We start from the raw sequence: 16,560 nt of genomic DNA, 5'->3' as shown, positions 1-16,560 counted from the left end.
TACACAAGCCCTCTGCAGGGGAGACATGAAAACGTGGGGCAGGAAGGGGACGCACGCCTCTGAGGAAATAAACTTTATTAGGAGAGCTTTGGTGGCCGGTGGGTGGAGCCCGGGGTCCCCCTCCCCTCACGATGTCATGGTGCCAGCTCCTCCCTCACAGTGGGAGCTGGTGCCAGGGCACAGGCTGCCTGACAGAGAACCCACCACTGGCCGCTCGTGTCTGCTCAGGTGGCCCTGGGGTCAGGAACTGTGTATCTTGCTGGAAACTGTTGGATGCATGTCAGGCAGCCTTTTTGGGTGCTGGGAGGAGGCACAGTGAACATATTAATGTCTTCAGTCTGCGAAGTTCTAGAAGTTTCTTAGGCTTCAAAATCTGAGCTTGGAGAATGCCATGGGAAAAAATGAACCAACTCCCTCAACAGTAAAGCGGCTAAACCGAAGTTCCGAAGGACCAGAGACGTGGAAGGGATGCTTAAAATTGCTCCCTCCCTCCTAAGCAGGCCGCCTGTGCCCTGGGCCCTCCAGCTGTGCTCAAACACAGAAGTCTTTTCAAAAAGACAGGCTCGTGCTGCTGTTGGTAACTAGGAAGTTCCAGAAGCGCTGTCGCAGCAGCAGGCCCTCAGGGGTCGTTCTCCACCTCCTCCATCACCTCCTCGTCCACCTCCTTGGGGTCCTCCATGCTGCTGTGGTGGATCCGCTCCGGCACGACGCGCGCCAGAGGGATGCCCAGGCCCTGGTGCACGGCGTCCACAGTCCGCTGGTTCATGTAGTAGGACAGCTTGGCGGGGGGGAGCCGCCTCCGCATCTCCTCCAGGTACTTGTAGGCCTGCGTCACACAGAACAGCCATGACTGGGTTAGTTCATGTCAGAACCAAGGGCCCACACCCTTCGCTGCAATGGTTCCCTGAACTCCTGACCCCGGAGGTCAGAGGAAAGCTGTCCCTGCTTCTGGAGGGAGGGACTGGGTGCAATCTGCGACTTCCCAGCCTTCCCAAGGGTGGTGGTGTCTGGGGGGGGGGCGGGGGGGGGGCAGCCCACGCAGGCTCTGATGGCCGGTGCTGTAAGCTGTGATCAGCACAACCAGCTGGACAGGAACAGCCAGCTTCCTGGGAGCACTGAGCAAGCAGCCCATGTGTGTTTTGGGACCATGGTCCTCTTAGGACCTGTAAGCACACCCAGGGAGGCTTTGACGGAAGGATGGGTTCACATCTCCATCTTTTCCATGTATGTTGGGGCAGAGGCGAGTCTGGTTGGAGGGGAGGTAGCAATATGTGCATGGTTGGTCTTATTTATTTTGACCAAGCATCCAGTGTACCCCAGTTGATTAGGCCTACGATTACTGTGAGTCTTTGTATGTGTGGTCCTTGATCCTAGGTCGGTAAATTGGAATTGTCAGTGTTGAGCTGTGGAACTTCCTCTGGACCTGCCAGTGGGAATATGTGGTAGAGCAGGAGGGTGCCACCCAGAGCAGCTCCGGGCTGGGGGTTCTGAGGTAGAACCGGAGTGCTTACATCTGCTACGCCTGCCCACACCTGCTAACACCTGCCCATACCTACCATGCCTAACCACACTGGCCTATACTTGCCCATATCTGCCTACACCTGCGGTGCCTGCGCTCAGCTGCCATGTCTGCCTGCACCTGTTAACACTCGCTATACCCATTCACCCACAGGAAGGGCCACACACAAGGATGGAGGAACAGGGCCTCATGTGGCCTCTAAGACTTACCCACAAGGTACACTTTATATCAATTCAGGATGTGATAAAAATTTCTAGGAGCTTTTAATTTTTCTTTAGGAGGAATAATGATCAGATATTAGTATTTATTTACTTTTTTAATCCTCACCCGAGGATATTTTTCCATTGGATTTTAGAGAGAGTGGAAGGGAGGGAAGAGGGGGAGGGAGGGAGGGAGAGAGAGAGAGAGAGAGAGAGAGAGAGAGAGAGAGAGAGAAACATTGATGTGAAGAGACACTCTGATTGGTTGCCTCCCATATGCACCCTGACGGGGCTGGGGATCGAGCTTGCAACCCAGGTACATGCCCTTGACTGGGAATGGAACCTGTGGTTTACGAGCCCAGGCTCTAACCACTGAGCCCCTGGCTAGGGCAGCTCTTAGTATTTCTTAAGGATGATAAAAACTTTTAGAGCAACTTTATTTTGGGCCAAAATAACTAAGATAGTAAAAGTAAATAAAAGATAAAGATAACAAAGATAAAAATACAAAGATGGTTTTTGGGGGGATGGGGGATGGGCAGAGTACAGACCCCCAGGAGTTTGCAGACCAGAGGAAGAGGACAGCCACACAGGAAGTGGCTTCTGTAGGAATTTACCACTTGCCTGCTGTGGGCCAGGTGCTGTGCTAGGCACGCAGGACACAGCACTAAGACAGGCCAGCCAGGGTGGTGAGGGTAGCCGGAGCTGCAGGGGGGGACGAGGTCTGGCAGCAAAAAGTGCCTACACTGAGGCCCTCGCCGGTTTGGTTCAGTGGATAGAGCTTTGGCCTATGGACTGAAGGGTCCCGGGTTCGATTCCGGTCAAGGGCACGTGCCCGGGTTGCAGGCTCCATCCCCAGTAGGGGGCGTGCAGGAGGCAGCTGATCAATGATTCTCATCATTGATGTTTCTATCTTTCTATCCCTCTCCCTTCCTCTCTGAAATCAATAAAAATAATTAAAAAAAAGAAAGAAGTGCGTACACTGAGAAGGGAAGCAAGCAGAGCTGAGGAGGGAAGAACTAGGAGGTCAGAAAGGACCCAGCGGTGTAACTGCTTGGTCTCAGAGCTGATTTCTTCAATAAAGGGCGGGAGCAGAGTTTCTGGAAGGAAGACATGGTCACCAAAGACAGATGAAGGACAACAAAGAAATGTAACTAGACACCTGACCCCTGAAGATATCACTGTCCAACTGTCAGGACCTGACTCTCAACAGGCAGTGAGAACTGAGTGGGCGGGAGGAAAATGAAGAAAGAAATTTGGGGGAGAGAGAGAGAGAGAAACACTGATGTGAGAGAGACACATCGACTGGTTGCCTCCCACACACAGCGCGACGGGGGCGGGGGAGAGGGGGCAGAGGATGCAGTGGTCTGAGCACCTTCACAGTCCAATTTTGTCTCACTTTTTCTCCTTGTCGAGATTGGATTTAGAGTTGTTTTCTCCCAACAAAAACATGGGTGAGTGGACATGGTGGGGGGCAAAGAGGAAATAAGTGCTTAGGTCAGGAAATCCGGGTTTCATGGTGCTGACCTTTCACACTGCGGGGAGCTGCTGCTGAATTCTGGAAATTTCCTGTGAATTCTGGAACCCTCAGCTAATGAGGCTGGCAGAGTTCACTAGCAATGTTTCTGAAACAAACCTGTCCATACTCAGTTTGTGAGACTGAGGAAGGGGAACCGAGAGATTCCTTGGGGTCACTGGAGTCTCACCAGAAAAACTACCTGGGAGTTAAGGCAGCGGGTGGCCAAGGAGATGTTGCAGGCGGAGCAAAGTCTATGGCGCCCCGTGGAACACGAAGGAAAAAGGCATCCAGGAATAACTGTTACGTTGGTATCAGAGGCTCATGATGGGAAAGAATGAGGAGGAAAGCTTCCGGTAGTGGCAGAGTAATTCGTGTTAGACCAACCTTCCCACCCACAAAAATAACTTAAAGGGCCCTGGGGAACGACCTCGGGCAGGAAGACGGGCAAGAAGATGGGAATCGACAGGTGGAAGACGGGAGGAGCAGGGGACGCGTTTCCATCTAATTGTAACTTATCACATGCGAGGCCCCAGTCAGGGCTACTGTGAGGAGCTGAAAGTCACATAGAAAAAAAAAGGCACATAGAAACCCAAACCCTTACTGGCTTAAAAACCAGCATCAGAATTGGGTCAAGCCTAACAGCTGGAATGTGAGGAAATGTTGGAAAGGAGAGAGTCTGAGGGGAGCTCAAACCTGAGTGTGAACTCCACCCTGATCTCTGGCGGACCCTGCGCTCTTCAAGGGGTGGGGACAGGGGCAGACTCCAAGGAGCCGGACCAAAGCTAAAGTACCGATCAGAGATTCTAGCAGAGATTCTAGCGGCTGCCCAGGCTGCCCAACACGGGGGAGAGTTTAGACTCTGAGTTGAGCAAAGATGATTACAGAAAGGGAGGGAGAGAAGGAGGGAGGGAAGGAGGGAGGGAGCGGAAAGAAACAAACAGTAATACTCTTTGGAGGAACATAATGGAATCCAGATGATGTATAACTGCTGAGAACAAAATATAAAAAGAAAATCAGAGGGAGTGAGGAAGGGGGCGAGACAGAGCGAGCACGCATGCTCCAGACCTGCCGAGGGTCCTTCTGAGTCTTTATCTGAATAATGACCAGCGCGTGTGCGCGGGAAGCACGGAGGCCAGGGAAAGACCTCCGAAAGGAGCCGGAGGGAGAGTCCCGGAGGCTGAGCACAGGGGCCAGCCGTGCACACTCCGCCAGCCGGCCCACTCAGCCGCGTGGGAGGCTGCAGCACCGCGCACAGGGGGAGTTCTCGGCAGGGCACTGCCTTGGAGGTGCGATGAAATCGGCCCTAACTCAAAGCTGGCAGATCGTGTGCTGATCAAGGAAACGTGTCTAGAACTTATAAAGACCGCAATCAACAAGAAGACAAACACCCAAATAAGAGGATCTGGACGGTCACAGGAGGAGGTATGCAGACAGCCGGTGAGTCACCTGGTCATTAAGAAAGTGGACATTAAAAGCACAATGAGATTCCACCACCCGCCACCAGGAGGGCTGAAATAACGGGATGATCGTACCAGATGCTGGCGAAGATGAGGAAACACGCTAGCGTGGCTGTGAGCTAAATTCGTTACTTGCGTGGAACATCATTCTTACTGTAAAAACGACTGAAAGATAAACTGTGGCTATTCAGACGTGGTTATGTGGCAGATATTTTTTCACAAATGAACAAAGCGAAACTGTCACTTTAAGGAAAATAGTAACTGACAGTATTTTTTGCCAAGGATAATAAATATGAGTTTTCAAACGAAGTTAGAATTTCGGGCCACCACGAGCTGGAGGTTTTCACGATACTTAATGACTTTTCTGATGAGATTGGTGGTGATATCAGCAAATGAGATTTAAAAAAATATGTATCATGAAATGTGTTAACATTTGTCTACCTCAGTGAACCAATATTTTGCAAATGACCAACATGATTTTACAAAATCATGCAGGTGTACAAGATCCAGGAGAAACCAATGGGCCAGTGCAGCAGAGCACAAGACGTACAGCGGTAGGGCTTCCGTTCCTCCCTGCAGCTAACTTAGGAAACAGCACTTGTTGGTGTAGCGTCAAAGAAGATCTACAAATACCCGAGAAGGCGATTAAACGCCCCTCCCATTCACATCAGTGGATCTAATTCACATAAACTGGGTGCTCATAGCTTTCCTAGGGCAAGCTGTTTGAGACCAACATGTTTGAGAACCACTCTGTCAAACGGAATTATCAGAACCTTCCACAAAGAGACCTCCAAGCCAGGTCGGTTCACGTACGCATTCTACCTAACAGGTAAGGAAGAAATGACACAAGTCTGACATAACGCTTTCAGAAGGTACCGGAGATGGGCCTGGTTCCTAGCGTTCGACAGGACTAGAATAACCCTGCTACGAACCACGACAAAGAAAATAAAGTTTGGTAGCTTCTTGGAAAGTTACACATACACTCATCCTATGACCCAGCAATTCAACACCCAGGTGTCTACATAAGAGTTAGCAATCTAAGGGGTGGAGGGGCAGCATGTCTGCACCTCTCAAAGTGGCTCAAAAAAATACCCATTTCCTGCCTATAATAGAAATGTAAAGGCATACATCAGAATGAATAAATGAATATGGCAAAATGTTATAAAAACTGATGAGCTGGTAAAGGAACTACACTGGGGTTCTATTATTCTTGTAACTTCTTAGTTTGAAGTTATTTAAAAAAAAAAAAAGCTACCCCGGTTGCTGTGGTGCAGTGGAGGTCACAGTTCGATGCCCAGTCAGGGCACATGCCCGGGCTGCGGGCTCGATCCCCAGTGTGGGCCTGCAGGAGGGACCCAAACAATGATTCTCTCTCATCACTGATGTTTCTATCTCTAGCTCCCTCTCCCTTCCTCTCTGAACTCAATAAAAAATACATATTTTTAAAAGGCTAAAATAAATAAAAACCAACCAAACAAACAAAAAACTCCCCATAAAACAGGAGCGGTGCCTGCTCCAAGGTGAGCTCCCAACTCCTGCAGGCTGAACCCTCACCATCTGGAACTCCTCCATCTGCAGGTAGTGCTCCACCAGGAAGGCATAGACGTCCCCGATGCGAACCGTGCTGTCCAGGTCTGGCTCCTCCAGGAGCAGCTCGCACTGCTTGACTGACTCCTTGGGGTCCTCGCTGTATGTCCTGCCGAGAGCAGAGACAGCCTGAGCCCAACCCAGGACCTGGACTGGCGGTCAGAGGTCAGAGCGGGGGCCCTCTGCCCCGAAAGGAGCTCAGGGAACCAGGGACCAATCTTCTGTGAAGGTAATTCTTGTGAATTAAAATAACTAAGGAGTTCATTCATAAATTCACTCATTCACTTAACAAAAACTTGCTGACTGCTCAGAGTGCCAGTATTGCGCTTCAGCAAGGATTTGTCAATCCTAGTCCCTGCCCAGGAAACTGTCTACAGAGGGGCAGTGTGATGCAGGGGGGCACCCGAGAGGCTGAGGAGGTTGGGCAGGGGATTGGCATGAACAAAGGCTTGCGCAGTGACACGTTTGTGGTTTGTGGAAGAGCAGCAAGTGGTAGGAGAGTGAGAACAGAGCCAGGAGGGCCTCAGGAGCTTCCGGAGCAGGACTTGGCTCAGGGTGGTTGGCTAGAGCCTCTAGGGCAGGGGCGGGGAACGTCCAGCCCTCAGGCCGCATAAGGCCCACGAAATCATTGGGTCTGGCCCTGCCAAGGCATTAGGGGTGAGTTAATTAATTGTTTGGCCACATAGAGCAGGCTGATTTTTTAAGCTGATAATTTTGTATGGCCCACGAATGCTGTTATAAACATCCAAATGGCCCTTGGCAGAGAAAATGGTCCCCACCCCTGCTCTAGGGGCTCAGCTCCCACTTCAGTAGGACCAACTGGCCCGTTCCTGTCGAACCCTGACTTGGCCACCCCAGGCAGGCTGCCCTCTGGCCCTCATGAGTCCCCCGACTCCGTCCACAATGTCCTGTCCTGTGGCTGCACAGTCCTTGCTGCCCAGCCTCCTCCCTTCTCCCTCCTGTATCTCAGACTCAGCAGATGTTCCAGAACTTACGCACCCGAGTGGGCAGTGCCCCTACGAGAGCCCCACTTTGCACAGCCGTGTTCAAAATATGTGTGGCGCTCTTTCAAGGGCCTGCTCTCAGATGAGGAAAATGCTTTCATTGGTTTAGACAGAAGCTGAGCTGCTGCTTACACAGCGGGCTCCTGGAAAAGCTGGATGAGTCGCCAATAAAAACTGGTGTCATGTACAAACCCAGATCTGTGGTCTCTCCTAATTACAGAGAAAATGTGCTGCGCGAGCCTCCTGCCCACAGGCTCCAGCCGCCCCCGTGGGGGGAGCATCTGTTTGATCACCACAGTCCCTGCCACCCGGGGTACAATGGCCCCTCCCGTAGAATGCCCTGCCCGCCCCTGTGCACGGATTGGTCTCTGGTTGTTTCTTGAACAATCTTCCCAAGCACGTGCCCAGGCTCTAAGGGGCCCCCCAAGAGGAGCTCAGACCTGTTCCTGTCTAGGTGTCCAGGAAGTTCCTTTGAAGAATGTTCTCTGGAAATTGAACCTGGGTCTGGTCCCTGGCAGTGAGGGGGAGCCTGGGGGGGCTTCTCAGGGCTTCCCTGGGGCCCGAGGTGCAGTGCCCGCCTCCCAGCCTCCTCAGGAAGGCACCTGCGGGCCTGAATGAACCGCTTCACCAGCGTCATCTTGCTCTGAAGCTGCGCCAGCTTGGTCTCCTGGTCCAGGGGGCTCTTGGTCTTGGCCTTGGACAAGCACTTGTAGGCCTCAGTGAGCGCCCCGTGGGCCTTGTCGTAGTTCTGGTATTCATTGATCTCCACCTGCGCAGACGAGATGATCAGGACCCATGGGCCAAGGACCCTCCGGGGCCCCCAGACGGCGAGCAGGGGCTGTACCTGGGCACAGGCATCATAAAAACTCGCCAGCAGGTCCAAGGCCCGGCCTTTGGTGTAGAAGCTGATGATGGTCTTCATGGTCTCCGGCTCCTTCCGCCAGTCCAGGGACTGGAGGTAGTTGGCCGCCATGATGTAGTTTTCCTTTTGCCTCGAGACACCCGCGAAGAACACAATTTTCTCCGTGTCCCCAGACTTGAGCAGCGCCCTCATGGCCTAGGAGGAGGAGGAGGAGGAGCCAGGGCCGGGCTGGGAGCTGGGAGCATGGCCTGTCCCACCCGCAGCAGCAGGCGCCCCCGGCTGGGTCCGGGCCAGGGGCCAGGCACGGGGCGCAGGGCTCTGGGTTCCCGCAGGCACCCTTCAGAACCCGGGCTGGGAAAGCTCCCCCCACTGGGCTAAACTCGGGATAAAAGGGAAGGTGTGCGCGTGGCCGCTCCGGCCGGCTCACCTTGAGCTTGTTCCCGGCCTGCGTGTACTTCTTCGTGGCCAGGTGGTAGTTGCCCTGGCGCATGCAGCAGTTGGCAATCTGCTCCAGCAGCTCGCGCCGCGACTCTTCTGACAGGTCCGTGCAGTCCTTGGACACGGTCATCTTTTCGGCCATCTCCTCGGTGATGGTCATGTTCTGCTCCAGGCAAAGCTGCAGGGCTTCCTGGTACTGGGAAGGGGCCACGGACGCTGAGGCGGGCCGTCGCCCTCCCACCCACCACCTCCGCAGGGGAAGCCGGGCCAGGCTCAGGGGTGGCCCTTGACTGTCTCCCATGCTACTAACATTCTGGAATGCGACGAAGGAAATGCGGAGCTCAAAAGAACCTTACATTTGTTGTGGAAGAAAAAGGAAACCAGAAATTAATTTTCTTCTAGAATTCTTTTGAAATTTTTCAACTGATGAATTTAATTAATTAAATGTCTTTAAAATTTAAGAGAAAATTTATGTTTTTCATAGGGATATGTCTTGGGGAAAAAAGAATTGTGTCTTGGAGATGATTCCACCTCAGTAGCAAGGAACCGCACCTCCTTTTGACAACTGCGTAGTATTCCACTCGACCGAGAACCACAGCTAATTCAACTCTCCTGCTGACACACGCAGAAGGGGGTTATCCTTTGCTGGCACAGCCCTTGTGCTTAGGCCACTGTCACGTGTATAAATGTGTTAGGATAATCGCTGAGGACGGAAGTGCTGGGTCAAAGGGATGTAATTTTATTTGTGACAGGCCTGCTTGGGTTCCCACCCACAGCCTGAGTGCCTTTGTTTCCCATGACAATCTAGTGGGCTTTCCGACCTTTTCACCTTTACCAGCCTAATCCTTGAAAAAAGGAATCTCCGTGAGTTTCGATCTTATTATGAGTGATACATATTCCGTCCATATTCTTTGTTCTTTCCCTTTGAGTTTTTGGTAACTTTCTTATAGATTGACACAAACGCTATACATACGAAGAAAATTAGCTTTTAGGTAGGATATATTTTCCTCCATTTTATTATTTATCTTTGCTTTTTACGGTGTTTTCTCCGTGTGCTATTTTCAAATTCGGTCAAACTGATCAGTCTTCCCCACTATGGCTTTGGGTTTAAATCATAGAGAATGCCTTCCCTCCTTTAAGACCATGTGACATCTCATAGCTTCTGGTGGAACTACTGCTATTTCACTGACAAGCTTACACCTTCTACGCACCAGGAATTTCCTCGGAGGACTGGAGTAGGATTTAACTTTGTTTCTCCCGGAGGCTACCTGGTTGTATCAGCCCCTTGCTGAACAGCTCATCTTTTCTCCACGGGTGTGAGTGCTCCTGCATCTCATACTCAGCATGCATACACGGATGGCTCTCCCTCTGGGTTCCTAATACTTCCCACTGATCTGCAGGCCTGCCCAAGCACAGGCCCCAGTTATTCTAGCTTCGATATGCTTTCAGGTCTGGAGGTTTGATGACCCCCTACTAGTCTTCTTTTCCAGATTTCCCCTGGCTATTCCAGTTTATCTGTTTTCACTGTGAAACTATAGGGTCCACTTATCCAGCTACAGGTTAAGTGCAAGACGGTCTTAGGGAGGATCAGATGTACATCTGCTGGGTCTTTTCTAACCAAGAACACGATAGGTGCCTTTTCATTTGTTCAAAAATGTCTTCCTCACTCAGTAGTGAGAGACAAAACTGCCTAATTCTGGCTGCAGAAAGAAAGATCTTTTATTTCTTTTAATGGTATAAATATATTTTTATTGATTTCAGAGAGGAAGAGAGAGGGAGAGACAGAGATAGAAACACAATGATGAGAGAGAATCATTGATCTGCTGCCTCCTGCATGCCCCACACTGGGGATCGAGCCCGAAACCTGGGCATGTGCCCTGACAGGGAATCGAACTGCGAGCTCCTGGTTCATAGGTCAATGCTCAACCACTGAGCCACGCCAGCCGGGCAGAAGAAAGATCTTTTAAGTGGATAGGCATGCCCTGGCCAGGTAGCTCAGCTGGTTAGAGTGTCGTCCAGATATGCTAAGGTTGCAGGTTCAATCCTCAGCAAGGGCACATATAAAATCAACCAATGAATGCATGAATGGGTGAAACAACAAATCACTATTTCTCTCTCTCTTTTCCCCCCTTCCTTTCTCTCTCTAAAATCAATTTTAAAAAATGGCTCAGTGGCTGAGCGTTGACCTATGAACCAGGAGGTCACAGTTTGATTCCTGGTCAGGGCACATGCCTGGGTTTCGGGCTTGATCCCCAATCAGGGGCATGCAGGAGGCAGCCAATCAGTGATTCTCTCTCGTCATTGATGTTTCTATCTCTCCCTTCCTCTCTGAAATCAATAAAAATATATTAAAAAAAAGTAAAAAAATGGATAGGCTAAATTTGTATGATTAACAATTTTCTATATCCCCATTCAGTTTCTATCTGCAGATCAGTGGGAAAAATTAGTGCACATGCCTATGAGGATGGCTACTACCAATTTTCTATTAACTAGAACAATGGTTCTCAACCTTGGCTGTTACTAATGTTGTGGCCCCACCCCATAACAAAGAAACAGAATTTCCGGAGGATGAGGCCCAGAAACCAGGATTTTAAAAAGATTCCCAGGTGACTCTAATGTGCAGCCCAGGTTGAGAACCCCTGAACTAGAAAATAACAAGTGTTGGTGAGGACGTGGAGACATGGGGACCCGTGGGCACTGCTGGTGGGAATGTAAACAGTGCAGCTGCCGTGGAAAAGAGCATGGCAGTTCCTCAAAAAATTAAACGTTACCATATGATCTGGCAATTCCATTTCTGGATAAACACCCCAAAGAATTGAAAGAAGGGCCTCGAAGAGTTATTCATACACCGATGTTCATAGCCACATTATCCACAATAGTCGAAAAACAGAATTAACTCAAGTGTCCATCTATGGGTGAATTGATAGGCAAATGTGGAATATGATTCAGTCTTAAATAGGAAGGAAATGCTGAAATATGTCAAACATGGATGAACCTCAAGGACATTTGCTCAGTGAAATAAGCCAGTCACAAAACGGCAAGAACTGGGTAACTCCACTCATACGCTGTCCCCAGAGCAGTCAGGTTCGTAGAGACAGGAAGTAAACGGAGGTACCGGGGCTGGGGGAGGCGGTTTAATGGGGACAAGATGCAAGGATGAAAAGAGTTCTAGAGATTGGCTGCATGAAATTGTGCGTGCACCTACTGCTGCTGGACTATACACTTAAAAACTGCTAAGATGGTAAATTGTAAGTTTTGTTGCGTGCATTCTGTCACACACACACAAGATGAGTGGAACTCCCTAGCTGTAATTTGAAGACACGGGTGAAATGGGCAGTGAGTCCACATCGGGTCGGCTCTAAGGGTGGGCTTATTCTCGGCCCTGCACCCCAGGGAGGCTGCAGCCAACACCTTCCTGCAATCACGGGACAGTGAAGCCAAGCGCCCTGTGCCTGTGGAAACGGTGGCCTGGGGCTTCGGGGCCCGCGAGTGTGCCTGGCGGGGACCCGGCCGTCTCCGTACCTTCTTGGCGGCCAGCAGCAGTTCCACTGCCTTCTCATACTGATTGTGCTCAAGGAAGAAGTCCGAGCAGCGGGCCAGGAGGGCAGGGTCCGACTTCTCATCCAGGTCCTCTGCGATGAGCTGCAGGGCCCCAAACTGCTGGGTGGCGAAGGCCAGCTCCAGGGCCTTGGAGAAGTGGCCGGCCTGTGGACGGCAGGGGAGCTCTGAGCAGCTGCCGGACGCCTGGATCCGGAGACCGCTGGCGTGGTCCCCTTGCACCCAGGCAAGTCCCCCGTTCCCGGGAGCCCTGTGCTGCCCCGCTTCGGGTCCAGGGCAGGGCGCCCCTCACCTTGTGGTAGAGCATGACCGCTCTGTCCATCTGCTCGCCCTTCTCCTCGTAGTAGCATGCGGCCTCAATCATGTCCTTGGGGGAGCTCAGCAGGGCCAAGTTCATGAGCTGGTCATCCAGGCCGTTCTCCTGCGGGAAGGGGGCGGGCAGGGCTCAGAGGTCCCTGCTCCGGTCTGTGAATGATGCCGTGCGGGGCCCATCTTCCCTGTTTGACACACACCAATCCACGCGATCGTGGTTTCCAATGAGTGTCATGTCTTACTGGGTGAGTGTAGCAGAATTTTCAGAGGTTTCCTTCCCCCCCATTATACAGAACACGGTGGGGACTAGTTTACGTGAGGGCTTTCCACATTTGGGATTTCCCAGGAGTGAGGCCCTGGGCTGGAACACTGTCATGGACGCACAGTGAAAGGCCGCCTGTGGACAAGGCCATAGCAGCGAGCCAGCCTCAGCGCGGGCTCAGAAGCCCAGGGACATCACAGTGACTCCTCCTTGCTTTACAAACACCAGCAGGGAGGGGAGAGCAGAGATGGGGAAGGAGGGGCAGAGCCAGTGTGACAGGCAGAGTGAGGCCTGAGTGGTAGAAGCCAGCCCAGGTGGGAGATGCGATCGATGCTCATGATACAATTCTCTACCTTTTCTGTTTGGAAATCTTGTCATCGACTGTGGGAAACGATGACAAAGCACCGTTTCCCATCTTCCACCTGCCTGCGTTTCACAGCTTCCGCCCGCGGCTCCGTGTGTGCTGCACGCGGCCGCCTACCTTGCACAGGCGGATGGCATTGTTGAAGGCCTGGGCACGCGTGTAGAAGTGCACCGCCTGCCTCACCTCCTCCTGGCTCTCGTACTGCCGGGCCAGGTGATAGGACGCAGCCCAGTTTCCTGTCTCGTTGGCGATTTCGGCAGCCTAGAAAACCAGCAGAGAGACCCGGGGGTCTGCCTGCAGCTCACTCCCCCCACAGGGCCCACTCCCAGAAGGCGCCTACCTTCTGAATGTTGCCCTGGAAGCAGTGAATGCGGACCAGGGAGAAGTAGTCTTGTGTCAGCTCATAGTAGCGCAGCGCAGCGTCCATCTCTGCCTGGCTTTCCAGGTACTGGGCCCACCACCTCCACAGGGTCCTGCGAGCAGCCCGTAGGGATCCCTTAGGTCCCCACTCCCACTGGAAATGAGCCCCCGGGTCCCAAATGCCGCCCTCAGAGTGCACTTCCCATGGCCCGCAGCCAGGAGGCGTGGAAGCTGGCGGACAAGAGTGAGGTCCCCGAGGTCTGAAGGAACCATGTCCAGAGGAAAAGCCCTCCCCCCGACCCCCCATCGACCTTCCCCACCCAGCATCCTAGGATCTGGCTCTGAGGGACCAAGAGAGTGATTCGTACTCTCACATGTAAAGCTCCAGGAGGAGGTTCCCTGAGCAGCCCCGGGCCCCCAGACCCCATATGCCAACCCAGCCTCCCCTGCCATGTCCCCTCACCCCGTGGGGGACACTCACTTGTCCTTCATCTTATTGATGTAGAGCTCCAGGGACTGCAGGTCCTCCGAGAGCATCCTGGGCACCTCAAAGCGGTGGGTGTCTGACTTCTCGTAGCTGCAAGAGGAGAGAGGGAGCAGCTGGTTCCCACGGTCTCAGCCGAGTTGCGTGCATGGAAACAGGCCCGAGCCTCTCTCCCGCCTACAGCTCTGTGGCCCGTGGACCCGCTGCCAGGAGACAGTGGGGCTTCCTCGCTGCTCTGGGCCTGCCCTGGAGAGGGCTCAGCTGTGGCCGGGCCCCCAGGCACCACCACCAGCACTGCCCTGGGAGGCACCACGCTGGACTGGGGCTGCAGCAACGCCACCAGCGAGCCCAGGTCTCAGCATGCCCAGGACCCGGGGCAGCCAGGCGAAGCCGAGGCCCTGCCTCTGAGGTTCTCTTAAAGCAACAGCTCAAGCTCCCCTTGGAAGACACGCCCTGAGGTCACCACCTGCCCCAAGAAGGTGCCTCTATCTAGACTCTTCCTCTGAGAACCTCTTTGGCCACCTCACTGGGGCAGAGAAAAAAGCAAGAGGCAACCAGGGCCTGTCCCAGAGTGATGGGAGAGCCCCCCGCTCACTAGCTGAGGGCCAGGCTGCAGTCGGCGCTGGCCTCCAGGTGCTTGGCGTAGTTGTAGTAGGTGGTGCGCAGGTGGACACGGTCCTGGTGTTCGGCGACTTCTATGGCTTTTTGCCACTGACCGGAGGCCCGGTAGAGCTTGTTGAGAAGGTCGTAGCGCTGGCATTTCTTGTACAGCTGCTCAGCCTCCTCCTGAAGAAGGGAGTGCACGTCAGCGCGGCCACTGCTCTGGCCCCCACACGACCCACCGCCGACGCCACACGTGCTGCCGACCAGACCATGACCGAGGACAGACGGACACTTCAGGCTGTGTTCTGAGACCTACATGATGAATGCTACATGCCGATGTGGCATCCCATCTCCACGAGCTGAGCCCACCCAGGTCCATGTCCAGTGGGGATGTCTTTGCTGGACCGCTGCCACGCCCTCAGAGCAGCCTGCGCTCACCCCTGCAGACTAGGCCATGGCTGACCACTCAGGTGTGCTCAGTTCTACCATGTAGCAGACACATGGGTACCCCACAGCCCTCCTCTCAGAGGGGGTGCTCCCCTACCCCGACATGGTGCAGGCCATCTGAACTGCCCCGGCCACAGCGCACCCCATCTGGCACTCAGCTTCTGCCTCCTGCGTCTCCCAGTCTCCCGAGGCCTCCTGGGGTACGATGGGCCATGAGCTCCATGAACATGCAGGGCAGGCAGGAGACCTGGCTGAGGGGAGAGGGGCCTTGGGGGCTCCTTGGGGACCTCATCCCCTTTTTGCCTTAAGCTAGTTTAAGAGGGTCTGTGTTCCTTGCAACCAAATGGGCCAGACAAGAATATACCATGGCCTTCCCTCTTACATCGCAAGCAGGCACCCCCGAAAGCGAGCAGTGGGCCCGCCTCTATGGCCAGGTCCTCTGCCCCAGAGCCCAGCTGGCTAAGGAGCAAGGAGCAGCCTCCGGGCAGCGGGCCCATCCGTCCGCTGCCTGACTCACCAGCATGCCCAGCTGTATGGCCAGCATAGCCACGCGGGCCTCCAGCTCTGGTTCCTGCTCCGCCTCCCGCAGTGCTCGCGCTCCACGTGCATGGCCCATGTTGCCCAGGCACACCTTGGCGACGTCCAGGCGCTGGGTCTTCACACACATGCGTGCCATGTTCTCCCAGACAGCCTCACTGCGACAGAGGACACGGCAGCTCCGTTAGCTTCCAGCCCCCCAACCTCGGCCCCATCTCGACCAATGCCAGGCAGCGCAGGGGACTGAGGTGGACAGGCAGTCATCAAGAAGGGAGACAAATGGGAGTTGAATGGGTTCTATCCACAGAAAACATGGCAAACTAGGGGCCACATACCCCCCAGAAGAAAACGTGTGTGTCCCCCGGGTCCCATGCCTGGTGCACGACCTCTCACGGCACCTGCTCCTGAGCAGCCCTGGGACGCGGCTCCTTATATCAGGGTCCCTCCCGCAGTCCCGGGATTCCTGCATTTCCCCTGCAGTGGACAGGAGGGTGCAGTCCATTAACAGAGAAGGGCCTTCTTTGTAGGTTGACAAATGCCATCTCTTTCCTGTCTCAGTAGGTCCATTTGCTCAGCAAACACTGGCTTCTCTTGGCCAGACCCATCACACCCACAGGGGGTCCAGGACTGCCCCTCCCCTCCCCTATCCCAGAGATGGTGGGGCGAGGTCTGGGGGCCTGCAGAGCAAGCTGAGGAGTGGGACCGAAGAGCTTCCCTGCAGGCCCCCAGAACTCCTGGCCCATCCCCATGAGCCTCGTAGTGTCACCAGGGCACTCGGCTGGGTGCACCCCATCAAAGGCTCAGGGGCACAGGTTCCTCCTACTCATTGTAAGGTTTCTAGAGTGTTCACTTCCGCTGACACTGACCTGGGGCTCCCGCCCCACTCCCTGGCAGGTCCCAGGCTCAGGGTGAGCCTGGAAATGGTTTCAGACCCCGGACGCCACTCTGCAAGAATGAGGCTCCACAAAACTCAACCCAGTGTCCTTGCAGGGGCTGCCTGAGAGGGCGCTCTCCGGCCCTTCCTTCTGGGTGGTCCTCAGGCCTATTGGC

General features: G+C 53.8%; 1 protein-coding gene across 1 annotated transcript in view; it reads right to left on the bottom strand.

Annotated features, from left to right (window-relative positions):
- Positions 1–60: 60 nt before the first annotated feature.
- IFT140 (intraflagellar transport 140) overlaps positions 61–16,560 on the bottom strand; it is a 92,871-nt gene continuing 76,371 nt past the window's right edge. The window contains exons 19-30 of the mRNA XM_081089344.1: positions 15,491–15,668; positions 14,519–14,709; positions 13,921–14,016; positions 13,420–13,552; positions 13,197–13,340; positions 12,434–12,562; positions 12,106–12,288; positions 8,573–8,779; positions 8,128–8,340; positions 7,886–8,052; positions 6,247–6,388; positions 61–826 (exon numbers count right to left, since the gene is read on the bottom strand). Coding sequence (XP_080945470.1) covers positions 620–826; positions 6,247–6,388; positions 7,886–8,052; positions 8,128–8,340; positions 8,573–8,779; positions 12,106–12,288; positions 12,434–12,562; positions 13,197–13,340; positions 13,420–13,552; positions 13,921–14,016; positions 14,519–14,709; positions 15,491–15,668 — 1,990 coding nt within the window. The 3' untranslated portion in view covers positions 61–619. The remainder of the gene's footprint in view (positions 827–6,246; positions 6,389–7,885; positions 8,053–8,127; positions 8,341–8,572; positions 8,780–12,105; positions 12,289–12,433; positions 12,563–13,196; positions 13,341–13,419; positions 13,553–13,920; positions 14,017–14,518; positions 14,710–15,490; positions 15,669–16,560) is intronic.

Source organism: Myotis nattereri (genome assembly GCF_964212035.1).
Source record: "Myotis nattereri genome assembly, chromosome: 4".
NCBI classification, from domain to species: Eukaryota; Metazoa; Chordata; class Mammalia; order Chiroptera; family Vespertilionidae; genus Myotis; species Myotis nattereri.
The sequence above is the reverse complement of the archived record's forward strand: the minus strand, read 5'-3'. Positions and strand labels throughout refer to the sequence as shown.